The sequence below is a fragment of the Sinocyclocheilus anshuiensis genome, unplaced genomic scaffold (genome assembly GCF_001515605.1).
Source record: "Sinocyclocheilus anshuiensis isolate Anshui unplaced genomic scaffold, SAMN03320099.WGS_v1.1 scaffold3951, whole genome shotgun sequence".
NCBI lineage: Eukaryota > Metazoa > Chordata > Actinopteri > Cypriniformes > Cyprinidae > Sinocyclocheilus > Sinocyclocheilus anshuiensis.
In genome coordinates this window covers 183,723-199,394 of record NW_015556248.1, presented here as the reverse complement: position 1 = coordinate 199,394, position 15,672 = coordinate 183,723, and the positions used below count along the sequence as shown (strand labels likewise).

General features: G+C 38.1%; 1 protein-coding gene across 1 annotated transcript in view; it reads right to left on the bottom strand.

Moving 5' to 3' along the window:
• Nucleotides 1-5,231: 5,231 nt before the first annotated feature.
• The window catches only part of LOC107676302 (signal-induced proliferation-associated 1-like protein 2), a gene marked incomplete at its 3' end in the record, with an annotated part of 74,134 nt that continues 63,693 nt past the window's right edge, over nt 5,232-15,672 (bottom strand). The window contains exons 2-3 of the mRNA XM_016470834.1: nt 11,622-13,366; nt 5,232-5,365 (exon numbers count right to left, since the gene is read on the bottom strand). Coding sequence (XP_016326320.1) covers nt 5,232-5,365; nt 11,622-12,999 — 1,512 coding nt within the window. The remainder of the gene's footprint in view (nt 5,366-11,621; nt 13,367-15,672) is intronic.

Sequence of the window (15,672 nt, the reverse complement as noted above, 5' to 3'; positions counted from 1 at the left end):
GCCTGCATTTATTTGATCCAAAATACAGCAAAAGCAGTAATATAAAATTTGCATTTCTATCAGGCTCCTACGTTTAGGTTCAGTAATTTTACTTTAATGGCAATGTATAGGTCCTTTTCTATGCTATTAAAGTGAAATAAATTAACATAAATATAGGAGCCTGATAAAAATGCTAATTTTAGATAAAAATTTCAGACGGCACTTAGAGGCTTTTGCATCTGAACTCTTCATATATGTGACCCTGGACCACAAAACCAGTCATAAGGGTAGATTTTGAGATTTACACATCATCTGAAAGCTGAATAAATAAGCTTTCCATTGATGTATGGTGTATGATGTATGATGTTTGTTAGGATAGGACAATATTTGGCCGAGATACAACTATTTGAAAATCTAGAATCTGAGGGTGGAATCTTTTGGCTATTGCTACAAATATACCCCAGTGACTTAAGACTGGTTTTGTGGTCCAGGGTCACATATGTATGTATATATAGGAGATCTTCATTTCCAAAATCCAACTGTTGCTTTCAGCAAAGTTTCATTTCTGCTAAGCCTCTACTAATTCTATCGTCCCGTGAGGAATCACGGTCACACGCGAGTATAAGAGAAGAAAGGGACGGGAAATGGAACAAAAGGCTTCACTTCTCATTATCTGTCACCATCAAGTGAGCAGCAAACCCTCCCGTAGCAGCCCGAGGTAAAGCGATACGGCTGGCACTCTTCTGTACGCGCGGGTGGCAGACTGGAGGTCATTAGCACTTTATGTGACATGGGTGTTGTTTTTCACACCTGCATCCCCAGAGGCAACGATTGAGACCCCCGTTCATCTCCACAAAGGTGAAGCGTGTCATTTTAGTGCCACTACAAAATCACAAAATAACAATTCAATTTCTGCAGGAAATCTGAGTGGTTTGTGCCCAAACTTGATGGTTAAATTATAAACACTAGTACAAATAGCACACTTCAAGTCTGTTCCAATTTATAGCGATTCAACGCACGTTACCCGGACTGCCCTGCTTCGCTGTAACGTGCATGACTACACGCACTGGAGTTCGACTGACTCAGATGGGATCCCACACAAGGTCTACACTAAAACACAAGTCTTTTGGGACAAACCCTTACACGCTCCTGCAGAGAAAAATGAAACTGAGATCAATAAAGTGCATTAAGTGCAGTAATGGAATGTTATTTTTTCTGTTTTTGTCTCTTATGTGAGACTAAACACCCTGGGAATTTTTCAGACGACGTTTGATCTCGACAGTAAACCCAACAAGAAGATTCACAGCACATGTGGTGATGGGAATCCACAGTCATTCATGTGACAGGGAAATACTAAGACACATAGTGTTCAGAAGTTTGGGATTGGTAAGACTATGTTTTTGAAAGAAGTCTCTTATGCTCGGTAAGGCTGCATTTATTTATGTAGTACTTATGTAATGCTTCCAGAGCTCAAGGATTACAGACCTATTGCCCTTACCTCTCACATTATGAAGACACTTGAAAGACTGGTCCTTTCTTAGTGTGCACATTCACAGACCCTGTTCAGTTTGCATACCAGCCTAATATAGGTGTTGATGATGCCCTAATCTATATGCTCCAGAGGGTTTACACACATCTGGATAATCCTGGTACAAATGTCAGAATCATGTTTTTTTATTTCTCGAGTGCATTCAACACCATCGCTGGGTGAGAAGATGAGGAGGATGCAGGTGGAGTCGGAGCTTGTTTTCTGGGTGACTGATTATTTAACTGCTGGACCACAGTACGTGCGGCTCCAAAAATGTGTCTCAGAGACTGTTATGTGTAGTACTGGAGCCCCACAGGGAACTGTCCTGTCACCTTTTCTGTTTAGTCTATACACATCTGACTTTCAACAAAACTCTGATACCTGCTTTCTTCAGAAATACTCGGATGATTCAGCTGTTGTGGGATGTATCAGGGATGGTTGTGAGGAATAATTCAGAAGTACAATCAGGGAATTGTGGACTGGTGTAATAATAACCATCTGAGGCTTAATATCTCCAAGACCAAAGAAATGGTCATTGATTTTAGGAGGAAGAGGCCTAAAACAAGATCCAGTCTCTATTTTGGGAACAGAAGAGGACCTGGTCTCCAACTATAAGCACCTTGGGGTACAGCTGGATAATAAACTGTACTGGTCCAGCCACATGGAAGCTGTATACAAAAAAGGTCAAAGCAGTTTTTGTGCTGGGGGTTGGGCGCATGCACATCTGACAGGAACAGACTAAATAAATTGATCAAAAAGGCAAGCTCTATTATTGGCATCACACAGGACTGGGTTGAGCGGGTTGTGGAGATGAGGATGCTGAGAAAAATAAATGTTATTATGAACAATGACTCGCACCCATTACATGCATTTAGAGGCGTTTCGGCAGAGTACATTTAGTGGCAGAGTGATCCCTCCAATATGTAAGACTGAACGGCATCGTAAATCATTCCTGCCTGCTGCTATCAGGCTTTTTAATGTGCAATAACTGTAATGCATTTTATAGGGTAATGTGCTTTTTTTTAGTGTAAGATTCTTTTTTAGGTGTGTACTTAGGTAGATATGTCTGTGTGCATGGATTAAATTGAGGTTGCTGCTGTAACAATATAATTTCCTGTGAAGGATTAATAAAGTATTTAATAATAATTTGATTAAAACTACAGCAAAAACAGTCAAATTAAGAAATATTGTTACAATTTAAAATAAATGTTTTCTATGTGAATATATTGTAAAATGTAATTTATTCCTGTGATCAAAGCTGAATTTTCAGCATCATTACTTCAGTCTTCAGTGTCACATGATCTTCAGAAATCATTCTAATATGCTGATTTGCTGCTCAAGAAACATTTCTGATTATCAATCTTGAAAACAGTTGTGCTGCTTCATATTTTTGTGGAAACCCTGATAGATTTTATTTTTCAGGATTCTTTGCTGAATAGAAAGTTCAAAAGAACAGCAGTTAAAATTAAAGTTTAAAATAGAACGTTTTGTAACATCTGCATGCCTTTACTGTCACTTTTGATCAATTTAATGCATCCTTGTTGAACAAAAGTATTAATTTCTTTCAAAAAAAGAATATAACCAGACAAAAAGAAATGACTGGGCTTTCCATTCATATGACACGAGGTCTATATTTAACATTCAAGAAATCTTCAAGAAACACTTCCTTGTAAAAATGATAATGAAGCATTATTGAGAGGGCGGGAATGGAATGTCTCTATGTATGAAATAAAATATCATTCCGGCTATATGCCAACCTCATTCACACTTCCACTCAAAGTTAGGAAATCAGTGGGTGACTGGAGCTGTTATTGATCGACCCTTAAGGGGAAGTCGTGGCCTAATGGCTAGAGAGTCGGTCTCGTAACCCAAAGGTTGCGGGTTCGAGTCTCGTACCGGCAGGGATTGTAGGTGGGGGGAGTGAATGTACAGAGCTGTCTCCCACCTTCAATACCACGACTGAGGTGCCTTTGAGCAAGGCACCGAACCCCCAACTGCTCCCGGGCGCCACAGCAAAAATGGCTGCGCAGGTGTGTGTTCACAGTGTGTGTGTGTTCACTACTCACTGCTGTGTGTGTGCATTTGGATGGGATAAATTAGGGAGCACAAATTCCGAGTATAGGACACCATAATTGGCTACATGTCACATCACAATGCCTGGAGTTACCTCGCCTGTTTCACAAGATATGACTAAGCATGCTCACTGAAGGAAAGAGAGAGCAGAGCTGTTAGTACGCTGGACAGGAATTAAACATCACATGCATTACACAGCAAGGACATTTTCCTGCCTCAAACAATCAAAATCCCATGACAAGGCAGTAGTCTGGTCAATATATCAGTCCAGTTTTTGACCTCAAGTATTAAATCCTGTCAGTCTATGAGAAAACTCAATACTTTCAATAAAAAAAAAAATACATAGATCCATTGGGATATTAAGTAATTGGCAATGAAATTCTCCCTCTCTGCAGGAGATTTGATGGCACGCTCTTGTCTGAAAGGAAGTAATTGAGTCTTGACCCTTTTATCTGCACTTTCACTTATAAAGTAAAAGGCTTTAATGCTGAATGCTGATTTGAAGTACTAGCATCTCTTTAAATCTCATTCTGATGTTTTGATTCATGTGAGTGTCTAGGCTTCATAATTCAGCTTAATTGTGAATGAGTTCCACTAGAAGCTAAAGATCAAAGCCTAAGGTTTAATGTGACGATGCATTTGATAAGAGAGAAGAACTAATGCTGACAATATTTGCATACATTCTAATTTATTGAGATGCACCTGTACTGTCCTCGAAAATAATAAGAATAAGCATATTTCACCTCATAAAAAAAAAAGGAAAAAAGAAAATTATATTTTGCATAAAGAAAATGAAGCTCATTTTAGGTCTATTATGATTATTTTTATTAAAATTAAATTTCATTAAAGATTATCCATCTTAAATAAATAAATAAATATTTTTATATTAATATTATAATTATAATATTATTTTACCATTTATATTTAGAAAATTAAGTTTATTTTAGGACCATAACTATTTTTGCATTTTCATGACAATTAAGACCATCTTTACAAACAATAAACAAACAAATAAACATTTCACCTCATAAAAAGGAAAAAAAGGTAATTCTATTTTTTATAAAGATAATTAAGTTTAATTTAGGTCTATTAAGATTTTATCAATTTTTATCAAAACATTTTATCAATGTTTTTTTAATAAAATTAAATGTAATTGAAGATTATCCATCCTGAATCCTGAATGAATGAATGAATGAAGATCAATTAGAAAATGAAGTTTATTTTAGTACCATTAAAATGTTTGCAATTTTGCATGGTAAGAAAGTGAATAAATTAATTAATTAATTAAATACAGTTATTAGCAACTGATTTCTGTTTGTCCTCCTAAGGATGATATATTTTAATATATTTATATTTTAATATAAATAATATCATTTAATATATTTTATAGCTTGTAAGTTTGAAAGAAGGAGAGTTTTACCTCCTTATAATAATTCAATGCTAAATATTAGCAGGTAAAACTTGAATTTAAATGTGGAACAGTTTCCATGTTCATTTATTCATTGTATCTAAAACAACTTTAAACATTTTTCAAATTTTACTGCAATTTGGGATGTCAATCAATTAATTTTAAAGTGAATTAATTGTATGATAGGCTGATCAATTAATCAAATGTAATCTATTATTATTTGTTGAGTAATTCATCAAGTACCTGACTCGTCCTGAAGGTAATGCGATAGTTATACTGCGCTGCTTCCTTGTCTTTCCCGTCATCCAGCTTTTCTCTCCGTACGCTGATGGCCACCGGACCCAAGTTCTCATCCACACCGAAGTAGTTCTGGTGCTCTGAGGTTAACCACAGGACAGATGTGAGGTCAGGTTCTAGAAGGACAGATAACACTTTCCAAGAACACCCTACAGAGTGAGCAGGACAGGAAGAGGGGCTCAAGTGCTGCTTATCTGAGATACAGACAGGACAGACGCCAGATTCTATATCTATCTTAACCAACACCAGAGCTCTCTTTGACATGTAGACATGAGAACTGTGGCAACGTCTCCAAGATGCTTCAGGAAGCCTACCTGCAAAGCTACTGTACTGTTAAAAGTTTTAGGCACTTGTGTAAAAATGCTGTAAAATGAGGATGCTGTCAAAAATAATGCCATAGATAGTCTTTATCAATTAACTTCTATTAACTAAATGAAATCAACAGTTGGTGTGATCATCCTTTGCGTTTAAAGCAGCTTTTGCCCTCGGTGCACTTGTTTTAGGTGCACAATAGTTTCTCAGGGAGCTTTGCAGGAATGTTTCTTGAAGCATCTTGGAGACAGTTCTTCTGGATTGAGTCTGTCTCAGTTTGTTCTGAGCACTGGCTCTTGTCAGACTCCTTGTGCAAACAAAAATCTCACTGGATTATTCAAATTAATGGCAAAATGGAAATGTAAACTGATATTTCCTACTGACACACTACAGCAAAAGATAACTGACTTAAACCATTTTTAGCTGGTGAAAATACTAGTGTTCTAATCATTTTGTCCACCACTGTAATGCTTTACATTAACTAGGGTTGGGCGATTTCTACCAAATTGGCATCAGACGATGTCTACAGTGAAACATCGTGATGGATGATGACATCGGGCGGGGTTAGGGGTGTGCCCGAAGCATGAAACAAATAACGCATTATACAGCGCCACTAAAAGGTTAGCCGCTTGCTAGCGGTAGCCTGTTGCATCACAGTACATGAAAGTTCACTTACCACATACACAGAGTAAGGAGAAATGTCTGATAGGATGATGGCGAATGATTTGCAGATCCTGAGCACCAATGACAAACATCTAATCTTGTCAAATGTGTGGTAAGTACTGCCGCTCCATAGTATAGAGTCCTTGTGATCGCGAATCTCAAAAGTGAAAGTGAAAGTAAAATGAGAGCGCGCAATCGAAAGCGGTTTCAATAGCGGCTCCCTGATGACCGCAATTTACATACAGTCGCCTATACTTAACCAACGATATAATTGCAAAAAAAATTGCACTTTAGGGTTTCAGTACACTTCATTTTCTTTCCGAACACGGAACTGGGATGCGGCGGATTGCGGGAGAAGGGGTGGTGGGGGGGATCACGATGTCAGCTTAACATTGTGATGTCTGTCAGCCATCGTCTATCGGCCCAACCCTAACATTAAACAGCTATTCGCCTTCATATTTTGATGATTAAATGGACAAAATAAATAGAAATGATTCCTGTTTTTATCAATTCCTGAAATCATTTTTCCACAAAACTACTGCAATGCAAATTATATTTGTATAACTAAAAGGATGAATCTCAATAAGTCAATCCAGGTCATATTTCACTCCACAAATAGAAATTTATATTTTGCATAAACAAAATTACATTTATTTTAGAACCATTTATTACGATTATCCATACCAAACAAAAATCAATCAAACAAGCAAACAAACAAATAAATAATATTTGATAGTAACTTGGTTTTAAATACTGTAGTTAATAAATTATTTAAAAAAAGATAATAAAGAAAATAAAATAATCAAATAAAATGATCATCTGTTACAAACAAACAAACATTTAAAATAAATTATGTAATTTGATAGTAACTTAATTGTAAATACTTTATCAATTATTTTCTCTTTAGATTTTGGAATAAAATATGACATGATTGAGATAGGCTTCATGATATTAATAAAATAAAATAAAATACAATAAATAAGCCATTTATTTTAGGAAGGATACATTTAAAAAAAATAATTAATTAATTAATTAATTTGGTAGTAACTTAATTTTAAATACTTTACTTATAAATTTACTTATAAAACTTATTTCACTTATTTAAATACTATACATTTTTTTCTCTTTTGATTTTAGAATAAAATGTGACATGATAGGCTTTATGATATTAAAACAAAACACAAAAATTAAACTAAACTAAACTTAAATGAAAAGCTTATTTTTGGACCATTAAGACTTTTGCATTGATTGTTTTTATGACAACTGATGATCAAATGATCATCTGTTCCAAACAAACAAATAAATTTGATAGTAACTTTATTTTAAATACTTTATAAATTATTTTCTCTTTTGATTTTGGAATAAAATATGACATGCTCTTGATAGGCTTAATGATGTAAAATAAAAAATAAAGTAAAATAAAATAAAATAAAATAGGTATTTTAAACTGGTGTTATAATAGAGAAGAGTTCAAGTTAAAATATCCTTAATCATCTGTCATGTCCACATGGCAATGATGTGGTCTGATCCAGAGCACATCTCTATGGATTTTCACACAGTCTCACAGACACTTTAGTGTCATATATGAAGCATAATCTCTGATTTCACTGCACCATAGGGGTCCATCAGAGATTAACAACAGAAATAAAACCGGCTACAGACGAAGCTTAACCTCTTTCTTCTTGATATCTTTTCAGTAAGCCCCTTTAGAGACAAACATACATTTGGACATCAAGTCGAAAACCCGAGGCCAAAATTATGCAACATGATAAACACAGTGTACTAAAGCATGTCATGGAGAAGAAAAAAGCATTAAAATAAAAACGCAAAAATATGGGACAACAAACAAAATTAGCAACAGAGATTGAGCAGCTCAATAGTTAGTGTGAATGAAAAACAAACACAACCTAATTTATAGTTACAGCAGCAGGCGCGACCTGAATGATGGAGAAGATCTGAAACCGTTCTCCTCCTCAAACATCCACCTAATCCAACTCAAAGCCAGAAGTGCAGAACAACAAACACCCTCAGCGGGACACTTCATCTCATCCTCTCTAAACGACTCAAAGTAAAACAACACGACTACTGCCCTCTAAAATACACTTTATCAGAACCCTGTTGGAAAATCCAGTTACAACCAGATTTTGATGAATCATCATCCGGTTTTGACAAGGTAGACCAACTTGGTCGAGCTGGATTCGTGAGGATACCATAGTACTTTCATATATGGTAGTACTAAATGATTTCCTTGTTTAGATAAAGTAGATTACGTTTACAGTTTGGAATCAGTAAGAAATTAATATTTTTATTAATCAAGGACGCATTCAAGGATGCATAAAAGACATTTATAAAGTTACAAAAGATTTCTATTTCAATTAAATGCTGTTCTTTCGAACTTTCTTTTCATCAAAGAATCCTTAAAAAAATGTTTTTGTTTGTTTTGTTTCCATAGAAATATGAACTGTTTTCAACACTGATAATGAGCAGAAATGTTTCTTGAGCAACTATGACACATCAGTTTCTGTCACCAACGGGAGGCATTGAGCTGAGCCATGATTGTGGGCATGTCACATCTTGCATCCCCGATCATGCAGCATCTTGGTCACGAACAGGGGAAAACGGGAGAGGAAGTTAATGGAATCAATGCTTCTCCCTAGGTGATAAAAGCATCACGGAAAGCAAGGTGTGAAAGAGGATAGTGGCTCTTGGGAGAGACATGTTGACAGCTCTGTCCTTTCCATGTCCCTCTAGAGACGATGAAGGGGTGATGATCAGCTATGAAAGGTTAAATGGACTCTGACTGTTAGTCTGAAGTTGAGAATGTCAGACTGTCAAAATAAAACCAATTTCTGTATTAAATAATTTAAAAGCAACATTTATCTTAAGAGTAAGTTATGCATTCCATTGAATTAAATTTAGTTATGCATTCAAGACGAGTTATGCATTGCATTTATTAAAATTGAAGTTATGCATTTAAGTTTTGCATTCAATTTGAAGCAATGCATTCAAGTTATGCATTCAATTCTATTTCATTTAAAGTTGTGTTGAAGTTATGCACTCAATTTAATTCAGTTTAAAGTTATGCATTGAATGTATGCATTGTGTTTATTTAATTTTAAAGTTATGCATTTCATTCATTTCAATTTGAAGTTATGCATTTCATTTAATTCAATTTTATACATTAAAGTTATGCATTCAGTTTAAAGTTATGCATTTAATTACAAATTAATTGTAATTTAAAAACAAATGCTAAAGCTCCTATTTAAATCTGCCCTTATTTACCATTATTTCAGTTATTCGTCGCTGCATAACCAGCATTAAATTAACTATTAGCTAGATATTAGCAAAGCTGCATTACCTACAACAGTAACCTAAAAATAACTAAATAAATTAATATCTGGCTATTAGTTTTGAATTAACTAATAGTGGCTAAATGGGTCAATTTTGATTTTCACATCGAAACTCCTTTCCTCTTTAAACAACACTTAAAATAAAGTTAAACGCACAAGACTAATCAGTGTAAAATATATCCCTACACAAATGAAGGAAATTGCGCTCTTCTGCTTGATAGGTCTTTGGCAACTCGGCACGGTGGATGATTATCTATTTCCCAATAGAATGAGCTGGCTAACATGATTTATTGTCATTTGAGCTGAGCTGTAATTGGCTCATTCGCTATGGCTGGAAAGCCTGTGAACGTGCGGGACACAATCGCAGCTTTCACCCACAGGCTGCGGCTCATTATTCAGCGTAGTCAAAGGAAAGAAATGAATTTCTGCATGGCGAGAGGAGGAGCAGCTGTTTTCCAGACCTTAGGAATGGGTAACACAATCCTGTCAGGACTATGCAGATGTGCAGACATGCAATAAAAAAGCAGTCTGACAGACGCGGACACCTTCTCAGTCAAACACGGACGACATTGTGCAATATAAGTTGAGGTATCATTTGCTTGTTCCATTCCCAGACACGCTGAGGTGTTTTAATGAAGAGCGGTGGGACTGCGGTGTGAGGAGAGGGTCCCGTCTCGCCTCTCTCGGCATCACGGCTCCTCAGAGGGGAACAGCTGCACCTCACCCTGTCTATTCTCACATGACAAATCACAGGCCAAAGACAGGAGAACATTCTCACACCTCAATCCTTGGCACAAGTGTTTCTCCTTTCAAAATGTGTAACAAACACCATGCTTCTCAAAACCTATGGTCCCTAAATCATCAGACCGACATCCAAAGGAGAGAATACTTACAAGGCACGATTTTTAATAATTCACACAGCAAAAAAAAATGACATTTTAAATTTCGAATTAGTACTCTGTAGACATTTTGCAAAGTTAACCCCCAAAAAAATGGAAACTCTGTCATTTACTCACCCTCAAGTGGAACACAAAAGAAGATAATTTGAAGGATGTTGGTAATCAAACCGCTGATGGTAGCCATTGACTTCCATAGTATTATTTTCCATACCATGGAAGTCAATGGCTACCTTCAACTGTTTGATTACCAGCATTCTTCAGAACATGTGCACCGTGCTGGCAAAATGAGTTGGAATGTGCATGGAATGAGCTACAGGCAAAAAAAAAAAAATATTCATTTTGAGGTTTTGACAAAAATCAGTTCATTAAGGCCTTGTCTAGCAATCCCAATGATCCAAATAGTAATTAAACATCTAAAATGATCTTTATTTGTATGTTTTCTGAGAGGTCCACCTTTTCTTCTGCTCGCATCTTGAATACTGGTGCTTCCCCTCAGCACAAGTTTGGTATAGTTGTAAAGCGCAGCATTCCAGCTTTGTGAATATTCATAACAAATTCTCGATGGCTGAACCAGTGAAATGTGATGTTCAAACCCATGCTGATGTAAGCAAAATGATTGTGAAAATAAAAAGGACTAATTTTTGAAAATGTTGCCAGCACAGGTCACATATCTTCTTTTGTGCTCAACAGAAGAAAGAAACTCATACAGGTTTGGAGCATTGGTACACTGAAGATACAAACCTATGAAAATACTTAGGGCCAGATTTACTAAACAGGGCAAATTAGCATGAGATCACAATCCCATAAAAGCGCCGATGGGAGTAGAAAGTTCTGCAGTTGATCTGAAAGGGAAACTCCTACAAATGCATATAAGCCGCAAAATATCTGTCCATGCCAGAGTTACAAATGCACAAACATAACCTTTGTGACATCAGCTAAAGAGAAATTATGTTTCAGAGGCATAGCAAGATTACAAACAATAACAATTTAGAATAACATACACTGATGAATCATTCTGAATAGAACCAGGAATGAAAGGTCAATTTAGTTTTCATGTTGAGTTTAACAAACAAGAATCAGCTTTGTTTTTCACGCAAAATGACAAGGCTTACCTCTCCCATAGAAGTATTTGTGGTAGTAATACGCTCCGAGGTCGATGTGCTCGATGATGTACCGCTTGACCTTTTCACGGTGGATTGGCTGGCTTTCTCGTGGCACCTCCAGTACAGACACGCCAGCATTAGTACAGTGGGAGCTCAAGGAGGACTCGAACGAGCAGTTTTCCCCTCCAGCGCTGTAGGTGGCGTTGTTGGCCCTGGATAGAGATATCCTCCTCTCCCCTTCTCCACCAATCTCATTGCGAAAATGCGGGCAACTCAGCACCAATCCATTGCTCTTCCCATCCCCCTCATCCGCATCCAGGTTCTCCTTGGGATTGAGGTCTTCCCGACTTCCGAGCGGCGATTCGAACATGGATGCAGGTCCAGTTGTATTCCCAGCCACTTGTCCACCTCCTGGGACTTGGTATTGGGAGGCGGCAGAAGCTCCGGTGGTGGTGTTCTTCCTCTGGCTGAGGTTTACGCGATTGGCCACCGCTTCGCTGATGTTAAAGAGGACACTCTGGACGTCATAGTGAGCGAAGCACTTCTGGAAGCTGAGCGGCCGGCGGTCGTCTTGCTCGGTGGAGAGCCGCAGACCATCGTTCTCGCTCTTAATAGTCCTCAGTTTCCTGAACAGCGATGTTTCGGATGATTCCGACTTGAGACGACGCATGAAGGACTTCTCTCTTTCTCGGCTGTAGAGGAGGGAGCTGTCCACGTAGTCGTAGCCGGAGATGTGGATGATCTCGCCGCGGGCTATTTGTGCAGCGGTCTGCAAGCTTGGGGAGAGGGTTGTGTCGTAGCGAAGGAGCTCTGGGAACCCGGCAGGCGGAGCGCTGCGATGGTCCAAGTTGTCAATCTGATATCCTCGCAACATAGTAAAGAACCCATCATTCCCAAGACCCTGGCGGTCAATCGAAGACGTGCTGCCGTACTCCCGATGCAACGAGGCGCCGGTGTTGGGGTTAACAGCGTTCTGGTCCATTATGTCCTCCGCATCAATGTCGCTGATGGTCACGTCACTGTTACTCCGTTGGCGAATGGGATGGAGTCCCTTCAAAGGGGATCGACTCAAAAGGTCACTCAAGGAATATTTTGTATCCGAATAATCAGGCTCCAAAGGAGCTTCGTCTAAATCCGTGATCTCCACACTTTGGTCTGGCTGTCCGTTCTGAAAGGCCGTGATGACGGTCTCGTAGTTGGGTCCCCAACCTTCCTTTTTTGGGGGCCAGTCCGTCACCCTGGCCCGCACCCCCATTTTAGGCATAGCAGGTGTCCCGTTCGTTTTGCCACCCCCGTCCAGCTTGCCCTGCGTGTTGCCCGCTGGATGTCCCATACTCCCATTCAACGCTTTCAGCTTCCTGTTAAACAATTCCTCAGATGACTGCATGACGTTAGAGGAGGCCTCAAGCGATGAAAGGTTTGTTTTATCGCCGATACCCACGGCTCAAGCTCATATCCTGCTTGCAGCTGCTTGGGAAATCGAGAACTCAAGTCCCCTTATTGGTTACATTGTCATAGGTCACCCATTTGAGTCTCAACTAGTTTCAGAGTCGTCCTAGAGGGAGTCAGCCCACATAAAGGGCCGCCCTTCACTCAAAGTCCATTTTTCTCCAGGAGTGACCAGTTTGATGAAAGACAGGCAGCATTTGGGTGTCACGGACGGCTGGAGCTTCAAGGAACAGAAGGGGTCAGTTGAAACGGCTCTCTTTTCACAGAGCTCAGCTAATTTAGGACGACAGCTGGAGGAGAGCGATCTGTTGGGAGCAAGGAGAAAAACAAAAGCGCATTAAGGCATCTCGCAGAGAACGGCAGAATATATTTATTCGGATACTCTTCCAGGATTTCAGAGAGAACAGTGGGATGTCTTTCTCACAACCTCCTTATGACCACTGAACAATGTAAGACTGTTAGATAAGTGGCAGGGTGTGTACCGCACAACATGCCTGATGACTCCTTCAAGAAGGTCTTCTCACAAAGAAATCTTTCAGAAATATAAATGCCTATTTCTGTTGCTTACTTTTATTGGCCAAGCAGGGGTTCAAATCAGTCTTGTTAGCCATAAACTTAAGGGAACGTTCAGTGGTTTTCAAACTTGATTATGTATTGGGCAAGGAGAACTCAGCAAAATGTCTTTATTTTCATGCCACATTTATTCACTCCCACAGAGTACTGGAGCCCCCAATTGCAGTGCATATATTACATGCACAACTATAAATGCATATAGCATATATATACAGATATATAGACAAGGTTCCCAGTGGGGACTCCAGCATTTGAACTTCACCTTCTGTTCAGCTGTGCAGCTCAACGCTTGTGGGTTGGGAAGATGCCACTGATGACCTAAATGGGTTTTTCTTGTTCATGTATATTGCACGGGTGCCACATTCATGCATCTTTATATATGTGCTATTCAGAATCATGTAACATGACCTGACATTGCTATCAGCCCACAAAAAGATCTGCTAACCTACAATGTAAACTCTGTGACCCTTTTTCTGAACAGAACCACTAATCTTCATTCAATTTTCACTACTCCTAAAAAAACAGGAACAAGCGACAAAACATCCCGTCTTCACTGCATTCGCCCTATCCCATGATTCAATTTCTGATGTACGGTTTATATTTGCAGGACAAACAACATCTGGAGGGGGAATGTGGGCCACAACAAGATAAGCTGTAATGTATATGATGTTGTTTTAACACTAAATATAGTGATTACAAATATACACTAAACACTGGATATATAGGCCAATGCTGCATACTGTAATTTCATTATAATGATATTAGAAATATTGCAAGAGTTTGGTTAAAGCATTTTCATTAGTAACAAGCAAATTTTGAGATAACCTGCAAGTATTGAAAAAAATGATTAACATTCCCTTTTATCCAAAAACGTATTAATTTTTCTGACTTCTGACTGAAGTACAGGTTTGTCCCAAATTAACAGCTGGCGTACATAAAATACAACCAAGACTGAGAAAAATTAATTAATAAGGGAGCCCTGGCTGTAGTTTTTGGATAAAAGAGAATCTTTTTTATATATTTTTTTTATTATTATTAAAAAATAATCATTTAAATATTTACATGCAGATTAATCAAATATTTGCATAAAGCACTAGATTTTTGACCCTGCTAAACAATAAATAAATAAATAATAGAAAGAAACCCAACAACAACAGCTGAAACCAGCCTAAGCTGGTTGGCTGGTTTTAGCTGGTCTTCCAGGCTGGTTTGTTTGTAGGCTGGTTTTAGAGGGGTTTAGACCACTTCTTTAGCTGGTCAGGCTGGTCTTCGCTGGTTTTAGCATTTTTTTTTCCCGCAGGGAAGAACACAAATTAATTCAAAGAAATTCATATTATTGCAGCAGAATAGACAAAAATGTCTTTAGAAGTCAAAATATTGTTTTATTTCCATATAATGTAACAAAAGCCTATCATAGCTACAGAAAACCACTTTGCAAACCTTAATGGCATCCTTTGACTGGGTTCATATCTTTAAGAAAAATCATGGTATCACATAGTACTTTGAAGAATGCCCATGGTGCATGGTCCTCAAAAACAGGCTAATACTACAATACAGTTTTGTAAGCAAACTTACAATATAAAAACTATCATGCCATTTCTATGTAAACATCAGATCAGCTAATGTCATTTTCTGATTGCACTGGTTTATTTGCAATGACTTTTGCTAGACTGCTTCCCCTTGGACTGTCCTTCACAATGATACGAGCGAGCAGGATTTTGGATCCCAGTGCTGTAGCCTAACTAACAGTTTTCACATTGAAATGCAGCAGCAGCAAAAGTGCTTCCTGAAATAACTTCATTAAATGAGACAGGCTTTTCTGAAAGGATGAGCAAGGACAAAACAGAGGAGCTCCGATTACGTAATCCTTTTCACATCGACACAATCATTAAAACACACACACACACACACACACACACACACTGGAGGGGGTGGGAGGGGCCAGTGCAGATCTTTAATGTGATTGGTCACACAGATTACACTCGGTTTGATTGACAGCTCCCACAGTCCATTTGCTAAACAAACATTCGTTCATTTT